The following is a 26,971-nucleotide window of genomic DNA, read 5'->3' as shown; positions in this document are numbered from 1 at the left end:
TTATATTTATTAGTTTAACACTTATATTTAGTTCACTTTTACAGACATTTGTCAAATGAATAATAATAGAAAAGCAATAATGTATTGATAGGATTAATATAAGACGTCAATGATCACTTTTTCTCCAGCGGATGTAGAAGTAGACGTCATTTCCGGGCATCCTTCAGTAATCCAACATGGCCGCGCTCATATGTAAACATGCGTGGTGCTTTGGGAGCTCGTTATGGTGAAATTTAGTACATTTATCACTGTATTCTGTTTTTACAAATACGCGTCATTATTCTGTAAATAATACACTATAAATACGCTGTGTTTTTGGCGTAGACATCTTTTCTAAAGACTTGCTTATATTTGCTGGTGCAGAGAGCCATGCCAGCCCCAACCATTTTTGTACGGCCTTTACCAACGACGGCGACAAATGAACGGCTCGGCGAGATATTCTCTGAAATCGGACCCATAAAGCAGTGTTTCGTGGTAAAAGACAAAGGTAATACAATTTAATTGTCATTTGCGTTTGTTGACTTGTTGGGCACTCGTAGTTTAGCCAATGATTGATAAGCAATAATAAACAAAGTAAGAACACCAGCAATAACATATTAAAACTAATACTTATAAACAATGTCAGCATTTCCTTATAAATTATGTTCAGAGATGGGTAGTGCTCAATTGCATTTACTCATTACATTTAGTTAAGTAACTTTTTAAAGTAATTGTACTTTTCAGAGTACTTTTCTAGCAGCATACCTTTACTCCTAGTAATATTTTTTATTGAAGTAACAGTACACTTACTTGAGTAAAAGTTGTGGTTACTCGTCCCACTGTGAATAGGTTTACAACTTTGTTTTTCTCATTTGTATGTCCATCCCTTTGAAAATACCAGATTTGAGCATTTAATGTTTCGTACTTCCAACAACATTAGCTTTAAATGTCAGACACTTGCTATTTAAGTTTCTTTTACTTGAGTAGTAGTCTTTCCAAATACGTTTTTATGTTTATGTTTTTTTTATGTTTATGTTTTTTTTATGTTTATGTTATGTTTTTGAACCAAGTATCTCTCTTACTTGGCCACTTTACCCAGTTCTGATTGTTTTCCCAAAATCCACCGATTATAAACACCTATTATAGACCATGCAGTAATATGTTTTGATCATGATTAATGCTAACATAAAAAAAATATATAGAGAGAGATAGATATGTAAGTATCTTACATTAGTTAATTACACAATGTTGTTTGTGAACCAGGTACAGATAAATGCAGAGGATTTGGCTACGTCACCTATTCTCTGGATGAAGATGCTCAGCGAGCTTTGAAAGAAGTCAAAGATTATGATGGACAGCGGCTTTTCCTCACTACAGCCAAAAAGAAGATAAAGGACAAGAAGAAAGCAGGTCTGTATGCCATTCTAAATATTAAGGGTGGCCTCTCACCCAAATGCTGCACCAAGAGCCACAATGAATGATGAATCAGAATCAGAATCAGAATCAGAATCAGAAGACTTTTATTGCCATAGTCTGTGAACACAGTTCACAAACTAGGAACTTGATACGGTGAAAAAGTGCAACATAAACACACTGAATAAATACAAATACAAATAAGAGCATGCACAAAGTTAAAAAGATATGCTTAAAAAAATCAAATGAAATACTTAAAGGGAAAAAATATGTACAATAGCAGCATCAGAACAACAGTGCAAAGTGGCTTATTAAAGTGACCGGTGTTATAAAGTGTCCAGTTTAGTGCAGATATTATAGAGTGTTCATGAGACAAACAGCAGAGGGGAAGAAACTGTTCTTATGGCGAGAGGTTCTGGTCCCAATGGACCGTAGCCTCCTGCCAGAGGGAAGTGGCTCAAATAGTCCATGTCCAGGGTGAGAGGTGTCAGCTGCTATACGGCCTGCTCGCCCCCGAGTCCTGGAGACGTACAGGTCCTGTATAGATGGAAGGCTGCAGCCAATCACCTTCTCAGCAGAGCGCACAATGCGCTGCAGTCTCTGTCTGTCCCTGGCAGTGGCCCCAGCGAACCACACAGTGATGGAGGAGGTGAGGATGGACTCAATGATGGCCGTGTAAAACTGCACCATCATCTGGACTGGCAGCTTGCGTTTCCTCAGCTGCCGCAGGTGGAACATCCTCTGCTGGGCTTTCTTGATGAGGGAGCTGATGGTCGGCTCCCACTTGAGATCCTGGGTGATGCAGGTGCCCAGGAAGCGGAAAGAGTCCTTAGTGGTGATGGGGGAGTCCGTCAGGGTGAGGGGAGGCAGGGGGGCTGTGACTTTCCTGAAGTCCACGATCATCTCCACTGTCTTCTGGGCGTTGAGCTCCAGGTTGTTGCTGCTGCACCAGGACACCAGCCGGTCCACCTCCCTCCTGTAGGCAGACTCATCGCTGTCCGAGATGAGTCCGATGAGGGTGGTGTCATCCGCAAACTTAACCAGTTTGACGGAGTCGTGGCTGTAGTAGAGCTGTAGTTCTTTAGTCATTTAGTTGATTAGTCAGTCAATAGTGTTTTCACACATGCTAGTGCTCTCTCTGGACTGACTACAGTGCGCACTAAATTTAATTCTCTTTATTTCACTTTTGGGTTGATCTTGTTCACATACACTGCACATTATTCACAACAAACATGCACCATGAGCCATGTGAGAGGTCATCAGCCGAACTTATTTCCATGACAACACAGTTCAAGCAGACATACAGAGCCCCATGAATAGCACGCACTCACTGGCACTATATTGTATGTGTTGGTCATTTCTTTCACCTGAGGCTAAATACAATGCACTTTACTGTGTATATGTGCTGATGACAGCAGAGAAAGATTTTTGAGCAACAGGCAGGTTGCACAGACAGAGTCAGGAGGAGACGTGTCATGCTGAAGTTGATCCAAATTGCCAGACAAACATGTAAAACAGCAGCTCTACAGTGCCCATTCATATAAGTACGTGATCCGAGCTCTTTTTTGTTCAATTTCAAGCACTACTGCTTGCACCATGGACATGGTCGGCTGCATTCAAACCACACTCTCTCCACTGCAGAATGCAGATAACACAATAACACAATATTGTGTGCAAAAAAATATTGTTCTTTATGTTTTAGCCCCTGAGAAAGAACCTGAGCAGAAAAAGGACAAAGGATTCAAGAAGATCAAATTAAAAGCCAGGCTCATCATACGAAACTTGAGCTTCAAGGTATGGGAAACAAAATCAGGATACGTGGGCTGAGCAGGGATGCTAGGAGTCAATAATCTTACAGTTATCCACGGTCATATATGTCACATTGATTGTATACTTGGAAAAAAGAGACATAATTTTAGAAGGAGATATATCAGATTAAAGGAACTGTATGTAGCCTGTTCTCTTACAGTTTTAGAAAAGGTATTACAATCATAACTAAACCTGGGTTGCTAGTTAACTTGTGGATAGAGGACACAAGTGTTTCTCATACTGTCATGTACTGAGAATATTGCAGCAGCATAGGCACTGATTAATGATTGGCTGCAGGTGCTGGGGTTTAGGTAGTAATGATTCAAAGGGAGAGAGAGAGAGGCCGTGTCTCAATTCGCCAAAATGTCCTTAGATTCACCATTGGAAGTGTGCGTCGAAGGGCAGTTATGTAATTTCTGGCACGACAAGGGCTGTCCCATTTCAGTGCACTCGATTGAATGCGCCCGACAAATGTGCCCTGCCCTTTCCAGTGTTTCCATGGAGATCAGCCGTAACCGAAACGTGCATCCATGCACACTTCACGCACTGCTATATCCCATCATGCACCGCGATTACGCAAAAAAGAGAAGAAAATGGAGTCCGCTGCGCAATACACGTTCAAATGTTCGTACTGGTTTACCTCACCTACAACAGTGCGACATGAAACTGTTAAATCTGAATAAAGATCTGTACAGTGTGTTTGATGATTAAAAAGGAGGGGAGTTACATGGAATAAAGGAATGTGCAGTTATTGCTAGACAATAAGAAGACATTATTATCATTAGAAATTATGATTCCAATAAGAATAATGTAAGAATGTTCGTTTCTATTGTAAGCGTCAAAGACCAAGAGACTGAAACATAAAGTCAGAAGAGTTTAATGATCCACACAGGTAATGTTAACAATGAAGCCACGGACTCAGGAAAGGACAGAACAGAGTCCTGAGACGTGCACAAAATCTTCATGTGTTCCGGTACATTCCATAGGTCTGCAACCACTGGTGGGCACGTGTCATTTACCTTCATGTTAGTAAATCAAGATACTAGATTGATGTAGCGCTGCACTGCTAGAAAATACTTTACAATAAGATGAAAAGAACTGGCACGGCATAGAAGGGAAACAGCGCCCTCTACTGTTATTAAAGTGGTGTAGCCACTGGCCAAAATACCGAATGTTGAACTGCAATATCCCACTATATGTACAACTAATCAGTGTTCTCTGGTTTATAGACTATGAATGAAAAAATGATACTGTTACCTCTGTCTCTGTTATTACGTTTTCACAAGGTATATTTTGTTAAAGTTATGAAGTAGCTACAATTCAGAAAAAAATCACCTTGAAAGTTATATTTGCCTATTGATATTCAATCTAAACAGAAAGAAACGGCTGCGATGACGACATCTTGACTTTTCTTCTATTAAATAATAGAAAATAACGTACATAATCTACATATCATACGCTCAAAGACAGCAGCGGAAGTGCGGTCCATGGTGTAGGCCTGTCCCATTTCAGCAAGATGGTGGCTACACTGAGGAGGACACATTCTCGTCCGGAATCTTCAAACTATACTTTGAAGAGTACTTCGAAGGGTCCCATCAAAAGGTGCATTTGGCGAATTGAGACACGGCCAGAGAGTCAAAGAGTCATTTTAGGTTTAAACCAACTGGATTTCTGGATTGAAACTGGTAACCCAAATGAGAGAGTCATGTGAGGTGCATTCTGCTTTCTGATTGGATAATCTTCTTGAGAAACAAAACACCACATTATAACGTAAACAACTTGGCCGTCATGTCCAATGTTTTGTGACCAAATCAGCATTATAATTGGTATCATTGAAAGCTGTAGTTCCTTTGAACCTGTTTATCTCATATCTGGCTACACAGATGAGTCATATTTATGGCATTTAAAATCCAAATATAGTTCCTTTTAAGGTAGGCGAAGGCCACGTTTTAGGTCAGATAAACTTTACAAATGTAGCTTATCCAATGATGCTAATTAAACAGTTCTTTACTCTCACACAGTGTTCAGAAGATGATTTACGGGAAACCTTTGCCAAGTTTGGAACAGTTCTTGAAGCTTGCATTCCTCTCAAACCAGGTCTGTAACTAATGTGGCATTTTATTATCTCACGTTTGGTTCAATTTCTCACTCAGCTGAGCTGTGTTTACAGATGGGAAGATGCGCGGATTTGCATTTGTTGGCTTTAAAAATGTCTCGGAGGCAGCCAAAGCACTGACTGCTATGAACATGAAGGAAATTAAAGGTAATTCACCTGGGAAGTTTGCTAATGTCACCGCTGACATTTGAAAAATAGAAACAAAATATGACCGTTTCTATGTTTAAAAGGTCGACCAGTGGCTGTGGATTGGACAGTGGCTAAAGACAAGTATCTATCCACTCGGCCTTCCTCAAGTACAGGTATGAATACCAAATGCGAACCTGGTTGGCAAAGATCTGCATAAGGACTTATAATGATCAATGCTCTTGTCCTGGTTTGAGTCAGTTTGTCATTTGCATTATACCTCACATTCTTCAGGATATATTGGTATTTTTAAATAAGTGGTGTAATCAGTCACGTGTTTGCCCGCCAACTAAATAATAACTGGGTCAACAAGTAAAAAAGATCTTTCCTACACACCGTACTGAAAATATTCTACATTTATATACATTTAAACAACATTTTTATATTCTGTTGTCTTCCTAGGCAATAGCAATGAACAGGAGACAATTGCTAAAGAGACAGAGGCAGACGGTGGCTCTGAAGAGGAGGAGGATGTAAAGAAACCACAAGTGAAGGACAGAAAAAAGTACTTTATGAATTTCAATAATACTGTGTGGAATTGTACTGTAAATACTGTAAATATTAATGCATAACATTTGTCTTTAGACCTAGTTCAGCACAAGCCAAAGTAGTGGAACAGAGTGATGACAGCAGTGTAGAGGAAGAGGAGGATGAAGAGGAGGAGAGTGAGGAAGAGGATAGGGGTGAGGAAGAGAAAAGTGAATCGGAGGACAGCACTGTGGAGGAGGGCGACGAGGAGGAAGATGAGGAGGAAGATGATGACGGTGAGATTAGAGTTTCTAAAATGTTAGTACTAAACAAGATTTCCTAAATATTAAAGATTACTTATTTTTCTGGTGTTGTGCAGACCTGGATGATGAGGATGATGAGGATGATGAGGATGAAGCTGAAGATGACGACCGGAAGAATAAGAAAAAGAAATTCAAGAAAGCTCTCCCCTCAGACATAAATGAGGGGAGAACTATATTCATTAGGTAATCACTAGGACTGTAGTCTTTTAGTTGATAAATCTGTCAGTGTTGTCTTAGTCTACCACATCAACTAATTATTTTATTAGAAGGCATGGTTAGTTAGCTGGGGTTTTGGGAGTGACCAGACAGTTTAATCTCCCTTTTTACTGATGAAGATGCTCCTTGTACATGTCTGTAAAGCATAATATATACAGTACGATCCAGGTTCCGCAACTTTAGGCCTGAACCTGTGATTGTTGCATTGAGGACGATTCTGAGGTTCAAATGTCCTGCTCCTCTTTATTTTCCTCAGGAATCTGTCATTTGACACAGAGGAAGAAGGACTGGAGGAGGTTCTGTTACAGTATGGAGAGCTCAACTATATTAAAATTGTTCTGCACCCAGACACAGAGCACTCCAAAGGTATACGGCTGGTCCTAATGTAGACGACCCTCTGTCTGTGCTGGACTTTGTGAACTCACCCTGGTTTTGTCCTCTTCAGGCTGTGCTTTTGCTCAGTTTAAGACCAAAGAGGCAGCGGAGAAGTGCATCGCTGCGGCACAAGATGAAGCAGAGGTAGCCCAATTTGCATTTATACTTGTGTTTACTAGAAAGTTATAGGTAAAATACACCAGTCAGACGTTTGGACACACCATCTGATTCAATATTTGGGTTTTTTTGTTGTTTGTGCACATACTGAAAACCTGTAACTCTTAATATTTTTTACATTTTATATTCAAATTCCTCAAAGTAGCCACCCTTTGCTTTGTCGACAGTACTGCAAACCCTTGGCCTTTTCTTAATGAGCTTCATGATTAAGTCCCTTTAATAGTTTTCACTTCTCAGCTGTGCTTTGTTCATTAGAGGAATATATGGATCAAAGCTAAAGGTGGATAAAACTGTTTTTAAGTTATTTTACACTTTATTACATTCCATATGTGTTCATTCAGAGTTTTGATGTATTCAGTGAGAATCTAATATCTAAATATTGGAAAAATAAAAGATTTGGGGGGAAAAAAATAAGCATTGCGATTTAAACCAGAAGAATTGGCAAAAAGGCTGGAAAATGACAAGCTAATACAAGAATCACATTTCAGAACATGTTTGTAGATCGAAACAGGAGGATTAGCAGTTTTTATGCCAAACAAGACAGGATAGATTGAAATTGTGATTTTTGATTGCAATTCATCTTACAGCCCTAAATTCACCCACACCACAAAATCAGTATATAAAAAAAGCCAGCAATATCGGTCCGTGGTATTGTACTTGTATAGTTTTCATCCTTGTGTACTTTCAGAATGGAGGGATTCGTGTAGATGGCAGGAAGCTGCTGATCGTAGCAGCAGTAACCCGAGAAGAGGCGTCCAAACTCAACGAGAACAAGAAGAAAGTGGAGACTGGGACCAGGAATCTCTACCTGGCCAGAGAAGGATGTATGTACAATTACTTTTGATTAGCCTTCATGTATCTTTTTACTACTATTTTATGAAATTTTAGTGGGGCGAATGTGCTTCCCTAACATGTAATATTGACAGCATCCTCTCAGATTTCATCCATAAATTTGACCCATTTTACGGAAAGATTTGTATATAGAATTTCTTGCATGTTTTATTGGGAGTTTTACTACAAGATTCTGCAATGTTTATTTATATACTGTAATTATATCTATCTCTCTATCGCTGTACCTTTCTCTATCGCTCTCCATCTATCTATGTATCTCTCTGTCTCTGTATCTCCCTCAATATGTCTATATATCTGTAACTTTCTCTCCCCGTCTCGATCTGTCTCTCAATCTCTCTCTGTAATTCTAGCTATCTCTGTATCTCTGTATCTCTCTCCATCTGTCCCTATCTCTATCTAAAATTTCCCTCTATAAAAAAAACTATTTTTCACCAAGAATTTCTCGGTCATTGTTTTATGAATACATACAAATTAATTTATCATTTATACGATTTACTTAGTATGTGTGTCAAACTAACATAAAAATATCTTGACTTCAATTGAAATGCCATTAATAGTATGTTATCTACAAAAACAAGTTAAATCAATTTCAGTAGGAATGTGTCATGTGTGTGTGTTTTGGCTGACCTAACCTTTTAGTCATCTCCTGTTCTTGGCCGATTTCCAAATGTTCATAATGTTTTTCGTAATGGTGCTTTCTGTCCATTTTACCTAGTGATCCGAGCTGGCACCAAAGCAGCGGAGGGTGTCCCAGAGGCAGACATGGCCAAGAGAGCGCGGGTGCGTCATTTCACTTGTCTGTCTTTACCCAACTTGTGTAATCCAAACACAACACAGCACAACATAACCTAGAGCACGTGTCTTTAACCTGTAGCTTGGGAGCAACCAGTACCAACTCTCCAGCCCCTTACAAGTACCACCAAAGTACTTCTGAATTATATGTATTGTACTGAATAACTAAAACTTAATTAATTACCATTGTAAAAGTATCAATTTGATGCCAGACTTTGTGGAATATTAAATTAATAATGGTTTATGTTTTATCAGCATCTAACTGTATCCATCTAAGGCTTGCTGTGACACTAATATTTACTCATTTTCTTGCACCCGCTAAAATTAGTGGCTCTCTGGCATTGTCGTTTTGTAAAGGTAGATCACTGGATGAAAAAGGTTGGAGACCCCTGACCTAGAGTGTTGCACAAGATATAGCACAAGATGTAGCACAGTAATTGTTATTGAACTATTGGCTAATAGGACATGTTACAAGAGGCTAATGTCTTTTTTTCGTACAGAGCCCATCATGTATCACCATTATTTTCACAGTCTTCTTAATTTAAAGGCACTGTGCTTGATTTTTTTACTGTCTTAAAAAGGTGAAAAACAGAACTAGATCATTTTAAACTGGTTGCAGTTATCCAAAGTTATTCCTCGCTTACATTATGCACTGTGAGCATCTTAATTATTCACTCCGAAAGTTTTTAAACGTGCTTATAAACTCAACAGAGACAAGCGCACCACGGTAAAGCTAACAACAACGAGCATGCTAATTGTACACTTCCTGATCACCGGACAATAAAATGCTTTATAATTGCATGCAAATAGTACACAGCTGACTAATTTTGACCTCAAGAGCTGCTTATACAATATGAGATGAATTGCTCAAATACATGGGAAAAAAACTTTTAAAAGGACATTAATTCCAATAAAAATGCAATATATAACTTTTCTGGTGATGTTTTTGCTTTGCTTATAAGAGACTTGGCTATATTCAGAAAGACAAGTAGGTGATGAGCTACTTTTTTAGAACAATCAACACGCCTCCAATATAGATAAATATGTGTAATGCCATACTCTGAAACATTCGAAGCAAGGCAATCTCCATGTAGATAATCAAATAACGGACCATTTACAGTTACATAGTGCGTCTTTAACTTTGTGTTGTTGCTGATGTAGTCTTTGTAGTTGTAGTTTGTAATTTTTACATTGTAAATAATAACAAAACTCAGTTTTATGGTCACAATATTGAACATATTTTTGTCTCTTAGTTTGAAGAGATAAAGAGGGCAAAGCTTAAGGACATCCAGGTGTTTGTGTCTAAGACTCGTCTGTGTGTCCATAACCTGCCCAAGTCTGTGGACACCAAGAAACTGAAGAGCATCTGTCTGCAGGGTCTCAAGGGAACCAAGGGAGTGCGCATCACTGAGGTCAGGACACATCACATTCACATATACTGCTGATGTTTTTTTCCAGACACTCTGGTTCCCCTGTCAACCCAAAACATGCACAGCAGGTCAAATCCTCCAGCTACTGTAGTCTTGACAAAGCCTAGCAACGCGATCATGGAGATGGTTACCTGAGTACTGTAGTGCAGTGCTCACTGCTCCTGAGTAACTGCCCCAGCAGCAATGAAGGATGGGTCAAATGCAGAAGACAAATTCTTCTACAGTAAAATGTACCTTATCTTTACTAATGCAGCTCTGATGAATCATCATGAGCTTCACCGCTTCACTTTATCAACCCCTAAAGCCTGTTGTCCACTGCACAATTTTTTTCATCTTATAATATAGAGATTCTAGAGATGAAATAAGTATGTGCTATTTTAACAGTTATGTGTAATAATGACTGATGATTTTAATTAAATTAAATTTTTTTCAGTGCTGCTACAATTGAAAAATTTAAGTCTAAATTCTCAAGAAAAAAAAAAAAGATTCAAGTGATGGGAGTTTTGAGATTGTTTTTGTTTTCATTTTTACATTTTCTTTCTTTATACTGGCGCTAATCCTCTTTCTTAACATAAGCCATGGGGTCTTTTTTTAAGATAAAATATTTAATTAAAAAAGCCTATTTGTAAAGTTCTCTTATAGACAATCAGTTCAGTATAAAATGGGGCTGCAATGAGCAATTATTTTTGTAGCTGACTACTTGGTGATTATTTTTTGATTAATCAAAATTATTATTTTTATTGTATATTGAGATTACTACATTTTTAAACAAATATGCGCACATATGGTGATAGAAGGCTTTATGAACAATATTAACAAATTAAGTGTGTTATTGTTAAAACAGTAAAAAAAAGTTACTGTTTAGTCCAGATTACAATGAACAATTACTAAAACAGTCAACAATCATTTTTATTTCCATATTGGTTACGATTATTCCAATTAATCCTTGCCGCACTATTATATGATGTTCAACCCTCACATCATTGGCTGTAAGTCTGTTTGTATCCACTAGGGTGTGCTATTTCCCCATACATTTCCTCATTGCTTTGAGCTTTCTTCATTCCAGTGCAGGGTCATGTACGATAAGAAGCCAGAGAAGGGTCAGATCATGGGACAGTCATTGGGCTACGGCTTTGTGCAGTTCTCAGTCCACGAGCACGCCCTAAACACCCTGCGTTACCTCAACAACAACCCCGATATCTTTGGACCAAACAAGGTAACCAGATGAGCGGTGTGCTTGGGGTGGGATCATACCAGACTATTTTTTTTATTAACAGAAATGAATGTTTACTTCACAGAGACCGATCGTGGAGTTCTCGTTGGAAGACTCCAGGAAGCTTAAAATAAAAGAAGCGAGGAAACAGAGCAATAAGGTATGTTTTAAATAGATCATAAAATGACATAATAGTTGTTGTTGTAGGTGTAGATTCCAACCTCTGAGGACTAGTAAAAGTGTAGTAAAAGTGATCCAAGAATGATATTTATAAATCCTTTGTTTACATTATCTACTCACATTCCCAAGAGTATTTTGACTGAACTTAAATCTATTTTGTTTATTGTGCCTATAATTAATGTCACAGCCCCAGGTCCAGACTCGACCTGCACAGCTTGGAGGTAAACTGGTCGCACAGAAAAGAGAAACCAAGAGTCATCCCCCATCAAGCCACACTGGAAAAGAAAAGGGTATGTTGTGCTCTCTGACATTTAATTTAGTAACTTTAAAATGTGTTGTTTTTTTTCCAGGGTAGTTCTAAACCTTGTAAATGCTTTACACAAATGAGATACAGTACTAGAAATGGTATCTGTCTGTCAAACGCAACACTAAAATATGTACCTGTTCTTATATCCAATCAGTAATACTAATTGGACAGTGTATGTCTGATAAGATGTACACAATCCTTTTTATTTTTTTAATTGCAACCGCAGACTGTATATATAAATGGGCATAGCTAATTGCAGCTGGCCGCCACATTCGCAGTAGGATGTGAGCACACGCACATTTCTGCTCCATTGACTCCAGTCAGCTTTCTACTGAAAAACCATTGCCTCTCTCTGTAACTGCTGCTGTCAGGCTCATCATTTTAGTCAAAAAATGTTTGTATTAACTTGCTCTACATGATGGTATTTCTGTTTTCTCTTTTGTCCATAAATTAAGATATAAACATATGTTGTGAATGTGAGCTCCACAGCAGGTTTAATTGACAGCTTCGTCCGGATTGGCTCTTTGGTTGATATGGTACTCGCAGTGGGAATTGCAAATATTAAGCTCCAGAGCTCCATACTGTATACTTTTTTTGCTTCTCTATCCTCCCCTTCTTGATCCCATTCTCATGTACGTGTGTACTGTCTGTCACCTAGCTCCAGTCCAGCAGAAGATTCAGGAGCGGTACTTCTCAGGCTTCCAAACCAAACCTGAAGTGGAACATGTGGATCTGGAGAATGGCAAGAAACGCAGGAAGGTTCTGCCCATGCCCTCACACCGTGGGCCCAAGATCAGGTCAGGACTCTGAGCTATTATGGGATGGTTTGGTTTTCCTTTAGACCTGTCATGATAATCACTATATCTTTATCATTCAGTATATGAAAGCTGGAACAGTATATTTTTTGGGCTCAATATTTATCATGTGCACATTTTCTATGCAGTAATGGGGAGTTTTTTTGGTTGTCATATGATAAGATTTGAGCTGCAAAGAATTGAATATGTAACTTCCATGGCTAATTTTTGCTTAATTCTGCTATTTATTCGTTGCAGCTCATGCTTTTTAATGATATGGTTTATTTTTTAAACGGTGTACTGGGATTAACCTGCTTTATTTTTATTTTGTCAGAGGCATAAAGTAGTTCCAATATAATTGTTTATCATTATTTCTCTGTAGCAATATCTGGTGCTTCAAAATGTCTTATCGTGACAGGTCTATTCGTTTGATGGGACATGTTCAGTATGGAGTCATATTCAAATTTCACTCTACAATTACCATGCTGGTCGTATCACAGTTGAAAGTTTGTGATATTTAGGTAGTTGTTTTTTTTTTGTTTTTTTTTAAAATAACCAATATCCAATTTTATCCAATAATATGTCGACTCACTGTCGCCATTAATCAGTATTTGTCGATGTTGATAACAATTATTTTAAATCCATGTAAAGGCCCACAAATTGATGTGTTCTTTAGCTTCATTCCTCTTCTGCTTTCAATTGTAACTACTCTAAGACATATATATACACATATAACTGATTTTCTTCCCGTACCAATATATGAAAAATATCCTTTGATGTTGATACCAGCACACAGAACTGATGAGCATTTAGTTTTAGCATAATTAGTCATAACTGTCAAATATCAAAGCATTTAAAAGTAGCGTATAATGAAATAAGTCATGAAAAACTGTTTCATTTGTCACCAATAGGAAGCACTATTGAGTTGCTAGTGGCAGTCGTTAAAGTGCATATGACAGGTTTTCATGTTTTTCTAATTATGACTTGGGTTGGTGGGATAATACCTGTCGTAAATATTTATCATAGTTTTATATCTGTGAAGTGGCATTTTGTGGAAAAAGTTGAGAAAAGTACAAAATACAGGAAGTAGGTAAGTTATTGAATAATGTCATATCTGCTGCTCATGTCCTAACCTGTCATATGCATTTTAAGCATTTCTATCTGCATTGAACGGATGTGTTGGTCTATTCATTTCCAACCCTAAATCTAACAGTCTAACTCTGTTTTGTGCAGAATGAGAGATAAAGGAAAGAAAGCGACTCCAGCTCCCAAGAAAGCCCGAGCCGGCCCCAGTAGGAAGGAGATAAAGAGGCAGCACATGGAAAAGCCTTCAAACACCAGGAACCAGGTAACGCAACACCAGAGGAGCAGAGAGTGGAATTACGTTTAAGTGAATTGACTAAAATCTGGGACTGAGTTTAGAGAAGACTGGTGGTTTGTCACCATCATGTGGAGATAATATGAATTGTAAATTACTCAAGGCAAGATGAGTCATAAATCCGACAGGACGATACAAGACTCAATATTGGGTCCACGAGACAAGACAAGAATAGACATGTATAGATGTACACATTTTGTTCATTATTTTTCTATTAATTCGACTTTGCTCAAACCTGTACGGTTAAAAATGAGTTAAACGTTCAACCATCCAACTTTGGAGAAGGATTTTAACTGTTGCTGTGCTTGCCTCTAAAAATGTTAATATTTGTAGCGATAAATTATAGCAATTAAAATGTCTTGATTTTAAAGGAGGATACCTGATTTTCAAATAGTGGAACGAGGAAGCAAGTATTTAGATATGTCAAACTAGTTCCAAGCTCTCACAAACCTGGCACTTCACTAGTATTAACATACAGTTGAAACTAGAAGATACACTGATACATCAGATATAATCTGATTTCATGTCAATTAAGATTACCAAAATTATTTCTATTTGCTGAGACAGTTTTCATTACCTTCTTCAAAGTCAGAATTTTACATACAATAAGATAGCTATGCATTTAAACAATTTGGGAAAAAAACAGATGATGTTATGTCTTTGAAAGCTTCTGAGGTTTATTGACAAACTCCGAGTTAGAGACACACCTGTGGATGTATTTGAAGACACATCTGAAACACAATGCTTCTTTGTGTAACATCATGAGAAAGTCAAAAGAAATCAGACAAGATATCAGGAAGAGGATTGTGGACCTGGTTTTGGTTCATTCTTGGGTATAATTATACACAAGTATAAAGACCATAGGAATGTCTAGTCATCATAGTGCTCAAGAAGGAGGCGGGTTCTGTGTCCCAGAGATCAATGTACTTTGGTCCAAAATGTGCATGTCAACCCAAGAACAAAAGCAAAAACCTTGTGAAGATGCTGGCTGAAGCTGGTTAGAGTGTCATTATCCACAGTGAAACCAGTTCTGTACCGACATGGGCTGAAAGGCCACTCTGCCAGAAAGAAGCCATTGCTCCAAAAAAAAACATAAAAAAAAGACAGATTACAGTTTGCAAATGCACACAGAGACAAAGACCATACTTTTTGGAGACATGTCCTGTGGTCTGATCCAACTAAAATCTAACTGTTTGGCCGTGATGATAATCATAATCATAATCGTTATGTTTGGAGGAAAAAGGGGGAAACTTGCACGCCTGAGAACACCCTCCCAACTGTGAAATACAGGGAAGGCAGCATCATGTTGTGGGGTTGTTTTGCTGCAAAGAGGGATTAGTGCACTTCATAACATAGATGTCATCATTAGGATAACATTATGTGGAAATACTGAAGCAACATCTCAAGAAAGCCAGGAAGTTAAAGCTTGGGCACAAATGGGTCTTCCAAATGTACAATGACCCGAAACATACTGCCAAACTGGTTACAAAGTGACTTGAGGATAACAAGTTCTTTTTTTTCATTGGTCATCACAAAACTCTGATGTCAATCCTATTGAAAATTTATGGGCAGACCTGAAAAAGCATGGGCGAGCAAAAGGGCCTGCAAAGTTGGTTTAGTTACACCAGTTCTGTCACAAGGAATGGGCCACAATTCCTGACAGCTATTGTGAGAAGCTTGTGAAAAGATATTCAAAACATTTGACCCAAGTCATACAGTTTAAAGCAATGGTACCAAATACCAATGAAATGTAAACTTAACTGTTACTTTGGCAAGGCAAGGCAAGCTTATTTGTATAGCACAATTCGTACACAAAGTAATTCAAAGTGCTTTAAAGAATAAGAAAGACATTAAAATCACACAAATAAAAACATAATAAAATTAACATTAAAACAGAAGAGTACAGAATAAAAACCTTTCAATCATATTGAATTCTGCTAAATTGAAGCTGCTAAATTGTATTTCTTTACCATGATTATTTCTCATCTTACATATTGCATAGTCAGTTGGTCCAATATTTCATTCACAACAATAAAACAATTAGAATCACTTTATAAACAAGCTCTAAAAACATTGGATAAAAAACATTACAGATATCATCACTGTCACATTCTACAAAAATACAATTTGCTAAATTGGAATAATTTGGTTAAATTTAAAAACATCTGTTTAGTCTATAAAATCAAACATGGCACTGCCCCGCCGTCACTGGGTAATTTCGTAAAGTTTAGATCTAGTGAGGGCCGAGTGACCAGAGGAGCAGCGAGGGCAGACTGTGTTATTCCTCACAGAAGATCAGCCTTTAGTCAGGCGGTTTTCTCAGTCAAAGCCTCCCAGCAGTGGAACACAGTGCCTGAAGCCATTAGAGAGTCTCCATCATTCTTTTCATTTAAAAAGAATGCCAAAAAATGGCTTGTGGAAACTCAGTCCTGTGAGCATTAATTGTAAATAGGTATTTGTAATTGTATATATTTTTAATTTGTCCACATTATATTGTCTTTCATTATGTTTAATTCTTATCTTTGAATGTTGAAATGTTTTCTTAATTGTAGGTTGCCTTGATACATCTGGCCTGGGGACAACCGATGAAAATTAGCTCTAGTCAGCTAACTCGGGCACATTTACATTATTTTTTTTTTGGTAATGTTTATTAATGTGCATTGTCCCCTTTTTTAAATAAATAAATAAAAAAATAAAAAATATGCACAGCTAAACAGAACTGTTTTGATCCTGGATTTCACATCTTCAGGAAGAAAGTTCCAGGTTTTAGTTGCATAAAACTGAAACGCCGATTCCCCATGTTTAGTTCTGACTGGACTGACCATGAAGAGACTTATACACAAGCAGAGCTGCTTTAAAGTCTATTCTTTGAGCTACAGGAAGCCAGTGCAGAGACCTGAGCTCAGGACTTATGTGTTCGTACTTCCTTGTTCTGGTCAGGACCCGAGCAGCAGTGTTCTGGATGTACTGTAGCTGTCTTAATGCATGTTTGGCGAGGCCAGTGAGCAGGCCGTTACAGTAGTCTAACCTACTGGAGACATATGCATGGATAAGTCTCTCCAAGTCTGGCTTTGACAGTATACCTTTGATTTTTGCAATGTTTTTAGATGGTAAAAAGCTGCAGATGTTACTGATTTGATGTGGCTGCTAAAGTTCAAGTCTGAGTCCATTGTTACCCTTAGATTTCTAGCCTGATTTGAAGGTTTTAGAGAGAGAGACTGGAGGTGACTGCTGACACTTTCTCTATGTTTCTGTGTGAAAGACAATGACTTCAGTCTTGTCTGAGTTTAGCTGAAAAAGTTGTTTTGCATCCACACACTGATCTGTTGGATGCAGTGGCAGAGTGAGTCCACTGGTCCATATTCACCTGCTGCCAGTGAGACATAGATCTGAGTGTCATCTGTTTAGTTGTGGTAGGACACATTGTTGCATATTAACTGGCCTAAAGGCAGCATGTAGAGATTGAACAACAGGGGTCCCAGGATTGACCCCTGGGGCACCCCACAGGTCAGGGATACTTTATCCAAAACACATTTTCCAATTTCAACAAAGTACTGCCTGTTTTCTAAATAGGACTTGAACCAGTTTAGTGCCGTACCAGAGATGCCCACCCAGTCCTCTAGTCTCTATAAGAGGATCCCATGATCCACAGTGTCAAAAGCAGCACTCAGATCTAACAGGATCAAGACTGAGACTTTGCCTGCATCAGTGTTCAGGCAGATGTCATTTGTCACCTTGGTAAGAGCAGTCTCAGTGCTGTGGTGGAGTTTAAAACCTGATTGGAAAACATCAAAGGAGTTGTTCATTTGGAGAAAGTTAATAAGCTGTTGGGAAGCAACTTTTTCAAGGACTTTGCCGAGAAACGGCAGATTAGAGATTGGTCAATAATTGTTCAATATCTTGGCATCAAGACTGCTTTTCTTCAGGAGAGGCTTGATAATCGCAGTTTTCAAAGCTCTTGGGAATGCTCCAGATTGAAGTGACATATTAACTATGTGAGTGAGTGGTGACAGCAAACTGTTGAGCAGAGACTTTAGAAATTTAGTGGGTAACACATCGAGGCAGCATGTAGATGAACTCAGAGCTGACTCACTTTGCACCTGTAACTGACAAAACTGTCCAAGAGATCGTCACCAGTCTAAGTGTCTAGGTGGATGCTGGGTTGTTATTTGCGTTGTGGAATTGATGGCATTTTTAATGCCCTGAACCTTGTCATTAAAGAATACTGCAAACTCATTGGACTTAGATTAAGAAACCCCCCAGCTCCTCTGCCGTTAGAACTAATTTCCATATCTGTTTACTGTGGCAAACAGGACACGAGAGTTGTTACTACAACTTCCCATAATGTCAGAAAAATACCTTTGCCTTGTTCTAGATCAGTGGTTCTTAACCTGGGTTCGATCGAACCCTAGGGGTTCGGTGAGTCAGCCTCAGGGGTTCGGTGGAGGTCAAGACACGCACCCGACTCATATGATTTGCGGACTGCGAGCGTCTCCAAAAGCCAGCCCTGTCCCAACAAATGCACCCTTCAATGTGCCTATCGAAGTACCTGCCCGACTTAAATGCGCCGTTCGAACGGCGCATTTAAATGCACTTTGGTGAATTGAGACACGGTATGAGACACGGTATGAGACACGGCGAGAGTGATACCCCGGTATTGACTGGGAGGATCCCGGCAACAACTGCGCTCTGATTGGACATCTTCAAGGGATCACGGAAGCACATTACCGTAATGACAGTAACATGTTTAAAGAGCCCCATGCCTCTGCTTTGAGATGCCGTTTGAATTTACACAAGAGCACAATTGGTTGCAGAGTTACTAAATTGTTAAAATAATAAATAGCATAAATACAATAAGTTCATTATTAGAATATGTAAGTTTAAAATTTAAATTATTTCAGTGTGGTAGTATTAAAAAAAGGTCATGTCTTTGTGAAAAGGTATATATGTAATTTGTTGTGAGTTCATGCAATGTATTGTTTTTTGTTCTTTGAACACAGTGATGTTAATGCACGGTTCATTTTGTGCACCAGTAAAACACACATGTGTCTTTGCTTTCTTCCCTCGGACATGTCAATGGCTCATCAGAAATTTAGTTAAAAAATGTAAAAATGGTTTAAAAGTTTTGGTTTACTTAAAAGAAAATCATAACTAAACAAATCTTCCAGCACTGGAAGAGGTAAAATGATTAAAAAAGTAAGTTAAGAAGGAAGCAGCAGGAGCAAGCAAGGTTTGCGTCTGCACTCTTCAGAAGCAGGAAGTAGAAGTCCTTGCTGTTTAACAACGGGAACCGGAGGGTGTGTTCTAATTACAGGGGCATCATACTACTCAGCCTTCCCGGTAAGGTCTATTCCAGGGTACCGGAGAGGTGAATCCGTCCAGTAGTCAAACCCCGGATGCAGGAGGAGCAGTGTGGTTTTAGTTCCGGTCATGGAACACTGGAGCAGCTCTATACTCTTCATCGGGTCCTCGAGGGTTCATGGGAGTTTGCCCAACCAGTCCACATGTGTTTTGTGGATATGGAGAAGGCATTTGACTGTCCCTTGTGGTGTAATTTCCGGGGAAGTTCCAGGAGTATAGGGTCCAGGGCCCTTTGATAAGGGCTGCCCAGTCCCTGTATGACAAGGGCAGGAGCTGTGTTCACATTGCTGGAAGTAAGTCAGACCTGTTCCCAGTGCATGTTGGACTCCACTAGGGCTGTCCTTTGGCACAGGTTCTGTTTATTATATTTATGGACAGAATTTCTAGGTTCAGTCAGGGACTGGAGGGGGTCCGGTTTGGGAACAACAGGATCTCGTCTCTGCTGTTTGCAGATGATGTTGTCCTGATGGCTTCATCAAGCCAGGACCTGCTGCAGGCACTGGGGCGGTTTGCAGCTGAGTGTGAAGCGGCTGGGATGGTTCTCGACCGGAAGAAACTGGCTTTTGCCCTCTTCGGATGGGTGGAGAGTCCTTGCCTCAAGTGGAGGAGTTTAAGTATCTTGGGGTCTTATTCACGAGTGAAGGAAGGATAGAGTGTGAGATTGACAGGTGGATTGGTGCAGCTTCTGCAATGATGCAGTCACTGTACCGGGACTGTTGTGGTAAAGAAGGAGCTGAACCGAAAGGCAGAGTTCTCGATTTATCGATCAGTCTATGTTCCTACCCTCACCTATGGTCATGAGCTTGAGGGTAATGACTGAAAGGCACTCCCTTGGAGATGGAGTAAGGACCTCGTAGTAGAGCCACTGCTCCTCCATGTCGAGAGGAGCCATCTGAGGTGGCTCGGGCATCTGTTCAGGATGTCCCCTGGACGCCTCACTAAGGAGGTGTTCCAGGCATGTCCCACTGTGAGGAGACCCCGGGAAAGACCCGGGACCCACTGGAGGGACTATGTCTCTTGGTTGGCCTGGGAACATTTTGGGGTCCCAGCGGAGGAGCTGAAGGACGTGTCTGGGGTGGGGGAAGTCTATGAGTCCTTGCATAGACTGTTGCCCCTGTGACCCGCCTCCTGGATAAGCGGAAGAAAAAGGATGGATGGATGTGTGGATGTAAACTTCATACTCTGAGGAATAAGTAATGCAGAATTGTCTAAAAAAGATCCTTCCCTTTTTATTCTGGCATTTAACAAATAGAAATAATTTAGGTAATCCTAATTGACCTAAAAGCAGAAAAGTCTTATTTTTGTCACGAAGTTCTACTTTTACAAAACACTTTCTGGGAATGTACTAATTTATGAGAAAAAGTTGGGTAATGCAGCTTTAATCATTACTTTAATGTGGTCCAGAAAAATGAAGATATATTTTTAAATTTTGTAATTGTCTCCCTCAGGTTAAACCCAGTAAGCCTTTCAAGAGAAAGGGAGGGGACCGCTTCGACAGTCTGGTGGAGCAGTATAAGAGGAAACTGATGGGGAATGCAGACACCATGGTCAAGAGGAGCAAGTGGTTCGACAGCTAAACCATTTTTATGATTAGAAATCAAATTTAAGACTGAACGTATTCCAACCTGGCTGCAATTTCAGTTCATGTGATTTTGTACTTCATCAGTGAGTCAGTTTTTGCTAGAAATTAGAGCAGATAGCCAAATATTGAGAATTGTTTTAGATATTTATTTACTTCCTCTCAGTGGCTCAAATGCGCTAAACAACTGAATTCAAATAGTGTTTGCCCCAAAACCTGTCAGACCACTCTACAGACTCCAGTCTACACCATGTGAAAGAACTCAATAGGTGTGAACGAGGGGCTATGAGGTGTTCAGGCACGTCTAATAATTTGTCATTAGCACTAATACTAAGTTTACAGCTATAATTTCTAAAAAATGGCTATCATGCATATAACCACACTTGCATTGGCAGAAATGGATAAGCAACATCTCATTTATGTTAAGCACGCTACACACTGTTACTCTCAAGATATTTACTCTTCAGCTCAACAGTTTTGTCTTTTTTCACTTTAACATCGACGTCCAAAACATGTCACATGCCTAATATTTTCTCCTGTGCATTTGAACGCCTCTCCTAGTATGCACCTAATGTAAAGTTGGTTGCGCTGTTACATGCAGCATATATCCAAGTATGAATCTGCTTCTCCAGATGTGAATTGAATCAAAGATCCTAATAGCACAAAACCTCAATCGTAGTTTCTTGGTTTATATGTATTGGACTAGGCCAGTTATTCGGTATTCATGGCTTGCTTCTAATTGTAATGTGTTTCTTAGTCTAAAATTAAATCATTTGTTGAAATTACAATTTGAATGTAGGCAATTTGCGTTTATTTTGAGTACTGGGGTCCTATTGTGTATAAAACCTGCTAACCCTGTAGTTTAGACTTATACAAACTTGTTTTGAAATGCATGGGATTCTTGTTTTAGCTGTTCATATTTCAGTCTTCTCAAATGTTAATTCGGTTGTAAACATCGTGTTTGAAATGTGCACTGTCAATTTAATTTTTATTTCAATTGCAATATTTCTCAAATTTTCCAAAAATGTCTATTCCAATCTTGATCCTGTAAATCTTTTTCTTTACCAATTTGTTATTTTGTTATTATATGGATATGAACACAAATCAGGATGAAATCTTGATAAAGTTGAGCTCAAATGTAAAGTTGTACAGTTTGAATTGCTGTGCTCCATCCCTCCTGTTGTGTTTTTTTTATTTTTGTGGTAAATATTAAATATCATAACTGAAATAACAGTTGTTGTGGTTTTAGTCACATGTACAATGCCTCCATATGTCAAGTCTCTATTGTAAATAGTATTTGTATGATAAGGCTCATTCATCCTCATTCATGTTCACTGATATTGCATGATAATACCTTATATACTGTGGCTCTCACCAGATTGACATGTATAGCCCTCTGAACTACAGAGGGCTATACATGTCTGAACTTAGTTCAGACATGTCAATTAGGTCAGTTCCGGGACCTATCACATGCAAGCACTTCAGCCAGAGTTGAACAAGACATATTCTTTGTGAACTCAAGAAATGTTTATGCTAGCAAGGCTAGTAATATTCCACAGTACGGCGGGGTGGCCTCCTCACAGATCTAACCTGTATCTTTTCCTGGTGGTGTCACCTGGTTGTTTAAGATAGATAGTTGCCATACCATGGAACTTTGCTGGCAAAGTAATTACATCTCTATCATCTCTAGAGACCAGCAGGCGGTGGACCCTCCGCAAGAAAAGTACCATATTGCACCTTTAGTCTCATCTGTTTGGTTAAATTGTTGTAATCCAGAATGATGAATATGTGACTTCAAACATTAATAATACTTTTTTTTATTCTCCAAAAAAAAAAAAAAAAACAAGGAAAAGGAAATGTAGTAAAAAAATGAATTTTAAAAAATGGCAGTTCCAAATTTTTTTCCTAGATATATCTTTATTAATTTATATTGAGTTCAAGTTTCTAATAGTGCTGCCACTCACTATTCACTTATGAATACCTAGGCAGCCACAGTTAGGGTGAGGTACGTGAGACTGACGTTGTTGCTATCATTGCACAAATGCACAAATGGCTTTCACACTAGTGAGGTGGGTGAAATATCTTGCCCAACGACACAATGACAACATGTACAGGCCAAAAGTGGGAGACTTGCATGTGTTCTGTCATTGAGTCTTTAGGCAAGACACCAACATCGCCTAATATGAAAGTGGTGTGTGCATGAGTGTTGGTCATGGTTTGCCTTTGATGTTCTGAGTCTCCCCTCGTCTCCCTTACTCTCCCCCTTCAGAGTGAGATTGCAACACAGTCATTTTCCAATGCAAATGAGATGAAACTACTGCACATGTTTGTGGAGCTGCTAGCCATGCTGCTAGAATCTCACAGCTAGCCATAAGGCTGATGAGATCGCTAAAATATATGTTAATTATAATATCCTAATTTAGCATAATAATTCACCCCTTCTTTAAATGAGTATATATGCAAAATGGTCTATTCATAAAAAATATGATTTATTATTTGTACATATAAAATATAAAATGTGCAAAAATATACATCTCATGTATAGCTTTACATATAGATATTGCACAGGAGCAGTGTTCAAATGTCTTGTACAGTTTTTCTTGGCCACTTCAGATGATTTTTAATGCATTTTCCAGGAATGACCACTGGTTGGTCTCTGACGTATGCTCCGCTCTGACTCAGCACATATGGATTATTACCACATCATTGCACATAGTGTAGTACAAAGCATTATGAAACATAAGACTGATTCTCAAAGGTATATTGTAGACTCCATCAGCATTTAAAAAAAAAAAAAAAGTTACATTTGTTTTGTTTTGATTTTTTTAGTTGTTTAAAAATAGAAAAAAACACAAATATATTATGTTAATAGAAATATTTTGTGTGTGTGTGTATATATAAATATTTTGTATTTATTTAAAAAAACAAACATTTTCAAGAGTAAAAAATACAATGCAATGTGCTGCAAAAATTACTGCACAATTACTACAACCATAAAAAATACAAAGTTTTGAAACCACTGCTACATGAAAACAAAAAATCCTTACACTTAATATAAATAAATACATATACATAGTATAAATAGGTAAATAATATAAAAATGCAAAATCTTTATTATTTTTTTAAGTAATAGGCTGTATACCACATATTTACCTGTGCAAATAAACAATTGGACTTTTATGGCTGCATAACTAATCACCTAATCAATTTAACAACTGAAATGGCTGTCATTGTCAAAATGACTGCACATGTTTAATGTAATATTATATATATATATATATATATATATATATATATATATATATATATATATATATATAAACATCTTTTGTGAATCTTGAATAAATAAATAACCCAATAAAATTAATAATATTTAAATCTTAAAAAAACCAAAAAACTTTTAGAAAATCAAATCTATTCTGTGCACTTATCTAGTTGGCCCAAATTCGTCTGCAGCTTTTTCAGGTACTCCTTAACCAGATGGAAAGCACTCAGAGTGATACTGTGGAAGAAGTGCTTGCGTTCCTGAAGCTTCCGTAGCTCCCTGGGCACCTCCTTCATGGACCTACTGCTGCAGTGGCACTGTTTGGCCTGATCCACAAAGCCACTCAGACTGGCCATCTCCTCCTTAAGGTCCAGAGCGTGATAAAAGTTGTTCGAGATGAGCCCAGAGGAGATGTTCAGGTACTGGACTACACAGCACACATAGTGCTCCCCCGATGGTGAGCTGGTGGCCAAGGGGGGCGGGATCTGATGGGACAACAGCAAAAGTATTTAAAATCAGATGCTAAGAGATACTGAACTAGTACTGAAACTAGAAACTTCATTGCACAATACAAAATACAAAAAAAGACCATATACTTTGGTCTTGTGATTGTAATGTTATTTAAAAGGGACTTTAACAGTATAAAAAAACAGCTCTCCAAAGTCTGTTCTTTATGGTCAGATTGTGTTAAAACAAAGCTCAGATTAAAGATTCAGACTTCAGAGCTTAGACAGTGCAGTGCATCTAGATAGTTTCGATCGCCTAGAGAATGTTGATGACATAAGCCTTACATTCGATTGTCAACACATACTAAGTATTGTATTGCAGTTAGTGACATACTCAATACCATGTATCCCCCACTTCTCCCCCACTATCTATACTCTAACTTTTGTTTACTCAAAAAAATTACACTCCAGGTCATGTATTCTTATACCCATAGAAAGATTATTGCTTTGAGTATGGCATTAAACTCATTTATCTCCATAGAGACAGACAGAAGGTACAATCAGCCCAAGCTACAGGCCAGATCTCTGGAGAGACCCCATTCACAGTAACAGTCCATGTTTTTCAAGCAATAAAAACACCTGTAATTGAATAACTGTGAGATAGATAAGTTTAATGCCAGTACTGTGGAACATTCAAGGCAAAGCAATCAGCAGGAGGTAAGCAGATGGTGGACCCTGCTTTAAAAACATTGCATAGTGCAAATTCAGTAGCCATTCAAAATTACACTCCCTTAAACTTTTGGACAATTGAATATAGAATGTATTTTTTCTTACACTGATGGTGTCATTGATCTTGCGCACGAGTTGTTTGGCCATTTTCTCGACTCTACCCTTCATCCGATCCGCCTCTGTGAGCAGGGACACGGTTCGCATCTGGGACTGCAGTGGCAGGAGCGACAGGAGCAGCAGGAGTGACAGGGGTGGCAGGACCAAGTGCATGGCTGTCAACTGCTCCAGTGACTGATGATAACTGATGATTCTATACAACAAGAGGAGACCAGGTAAAGCTACTGCTGTCACCACTGTATGAACCAGTTTGTACTCTGATCTTTTGTATTTAGGAGTAAATATTGGATATCAACACACCTGTGAAAACTCCAGTGCCAATGGTACAAAGATTATCCTGCCAAGAGTTATTGTGACCTAATATAGGCCTGCTGTTACCATCAGGAAACGTAAAGAGAGGAGTAGTACCTCCAATGCAGTTTTATCTATTTTTTTTCACTATTAACTTCAGCTATTGCTGCTAGTTTAGCATCACTGCCTATTTGTTAACAATTGTGATTGTGATTACACAACATACTATCATTTAAAAAGTTACAGCTGTCTCCCCCCAGGGCCGACTATGAGTCGCTCCCTCAAACTCGCTCGCCACGATAGAGGTAGTGGGTACCTCCAAAATCAAGTGACAAAACATATCAGGTTTAATACTAATTCTTTTTTAGTTTGACCTCATTTCACTAACATACTGGTTTTAATTTTAACTGTAAATTGCAGTGACATATTTCTCAAGCTCAGTATTTTGCAATCCCAGGACTCCCACTCCATACTTTGGGAAACACTGTACTATGACTGTAAAGTATAGTTTAAAAAAGATCCAAGCATTCTTTGCAGTGATTTTTAACCTTTTTTGAGAGAAGTCTTTAGTTAAATCCATGTGTGAATCTATTAACTCAAATTGGACTTATTTTCAAGGCACACCTGACATTATCTCAAAGGCGCACTAGTTGAAAATCAATGTACACAGAGTGTATATACTGTAGAATACAATTGTATACATATATACAGTCACACATTATCATTTAAAAAATGAATCTTTCAAAAAATACTTCAAACGTAATGCTCTATCAATTCAATATTTCTTTCAACAATATTTTCAAGCACATTTAGTTTATACAGTAAAATATAAAATTCACTCATCCATAGTTACAGTATGTTGAGTAAATGCACCTGCCTCCCTGGGGTATTACTACTTAAAAATCACATATATCACACATATTATGACTAAACACGCATTATAGTACCTGTAGTAAACACAATGTGGCGTACAGCACATGTAGTAAACAGCGTGGTCTATAGTACATGTAGTAAACACAGTACACCTAGTAAATATAGTATGGTCTATAGTACACGTAGTAAATGCAGTAAATGTAGTAAACATATTGTAGTCTATAGTACACGTAGTAAACAATGTGATCTGAGTGAGCGGGCCTTACCTTGGCTGGTGTCGGAGTACCACTGGATGCTCCATC

At 38.5% G+C, this 26,971-nt stretch overlaps 2 protein-coding genes across 2 annotated transcripts in view; one reads left to right on the top strand and one right to left on the bottom strand.

Annotated features, from left to right (window-relative positions):
* Window positions 1-139: 139 nt before the first annotated feature.
* Window positions 140-22,173, top strand: rbm28 (RNA binding motif protein 28). The gene is made up of 20 exons (XM_055222729.1): window positions 140-487; window positions 1,243-1,389; window positions 3,095-3,186; window positions 5,223-5,298; window positions 5,372-5,464; window positions 5,548-5,619; window positions 5,906-6,008; window positions 6,089-6,267; window positions 6,351-6,477; window positions 6,767-6,876; window positions 6,956-7,029; window positions 7,751-7,886; window positions 8,630-8,694; window positions 9,960-10,118; window positions 11,203-11,352; window positions 11,435-11,509; window positions 11,717-11,819; window positions 12,495-12,633; window positions 13,864-13,978; window positions 20,818-22,173. Exons 1-20 carry the CDS (start codon window positions 370-372, stop codon window positions 20,944-20,946), a joined length of 2,262 nt encoding a protein of 753 aa, XP_055078704.1. The 5' UTR covers window positions 140-369; the 3' UTR covers window positions 20,947-22,173.
* A 2,189-nt stretch (window positions 22,174-24,362) lies between these two features.
* LOC117371815 (leptin-like) overlaps window positions 24,363-26,971 on the bottom strand; it is a 2,611-nt gene continuing 2 nt past the window's right edge. The window contains exons 1-3 of the mRNA XM_033967491.2: window positions 26,936-26,971; window positions 25,494-25,698; window positions 24,363-24,698 (exon numbers count right to left, since the gene is read on the bottom strand). The exon at window positions 26,936-26,971 is cut by the window's right edge and continues 2 nt beyond it. Of these exons, the coding sequence (XP_033823382.1) occupies window positions 24,363-24,698; window positions 25,494-25,698; window positions 26,936-26,971 (577 nt within the window). The remainder of the gene's footprint in view (window positions 24,699-25,493; window positions 25,699-26,935) is intronic.

Source organism: Periophthalmus magnuspinnatus, chromosome 6 (genome assembly GCF_009829125.3).
Source record: "Periophthalmus magnuspinnatus isolate fPerMag1 chromosome 6, fPerMag1.2.pri, whole genome shotgun sequence".
In the NCBI taxonomy this organism is placed as follows: Eukaryota; Metazoa; Chordata; class Actinopteri; order Gobiiformes; family Gobiidae; genus Periophthalmus; species Periophthalmus magnuspinnatus.
Note: the sequence above shows the minus strand (reverse complement) of the source record. Positions and strands in the feature narration are given on the sequence as shown.

Excerpts from the sequence above, each read along its gene's own strand:
- rbm28 (XM_055222729.1), top strand. The coding sequence starts at position 370 with ATGCCAGCCCCAACCATTTTTGTACGGCCTTTACCAACGACGGCGACA. Across the intron at positions 1,390-3,094 it reads AAAGGACAAGAAGAAAGCAG|CCCCTGAGAAAGAACCTGAG; the intron begins GTCTGTATGCCA and ends TTTATGTTTTAG. Across the intron at positions 7,030-7,750 it reads CGGCACAAGATGAAGCAGAG|AATGGAGGGATTCGTGTAGA; the intron begins GTAGCCCAATTT and ends GTGTACTTTCAG.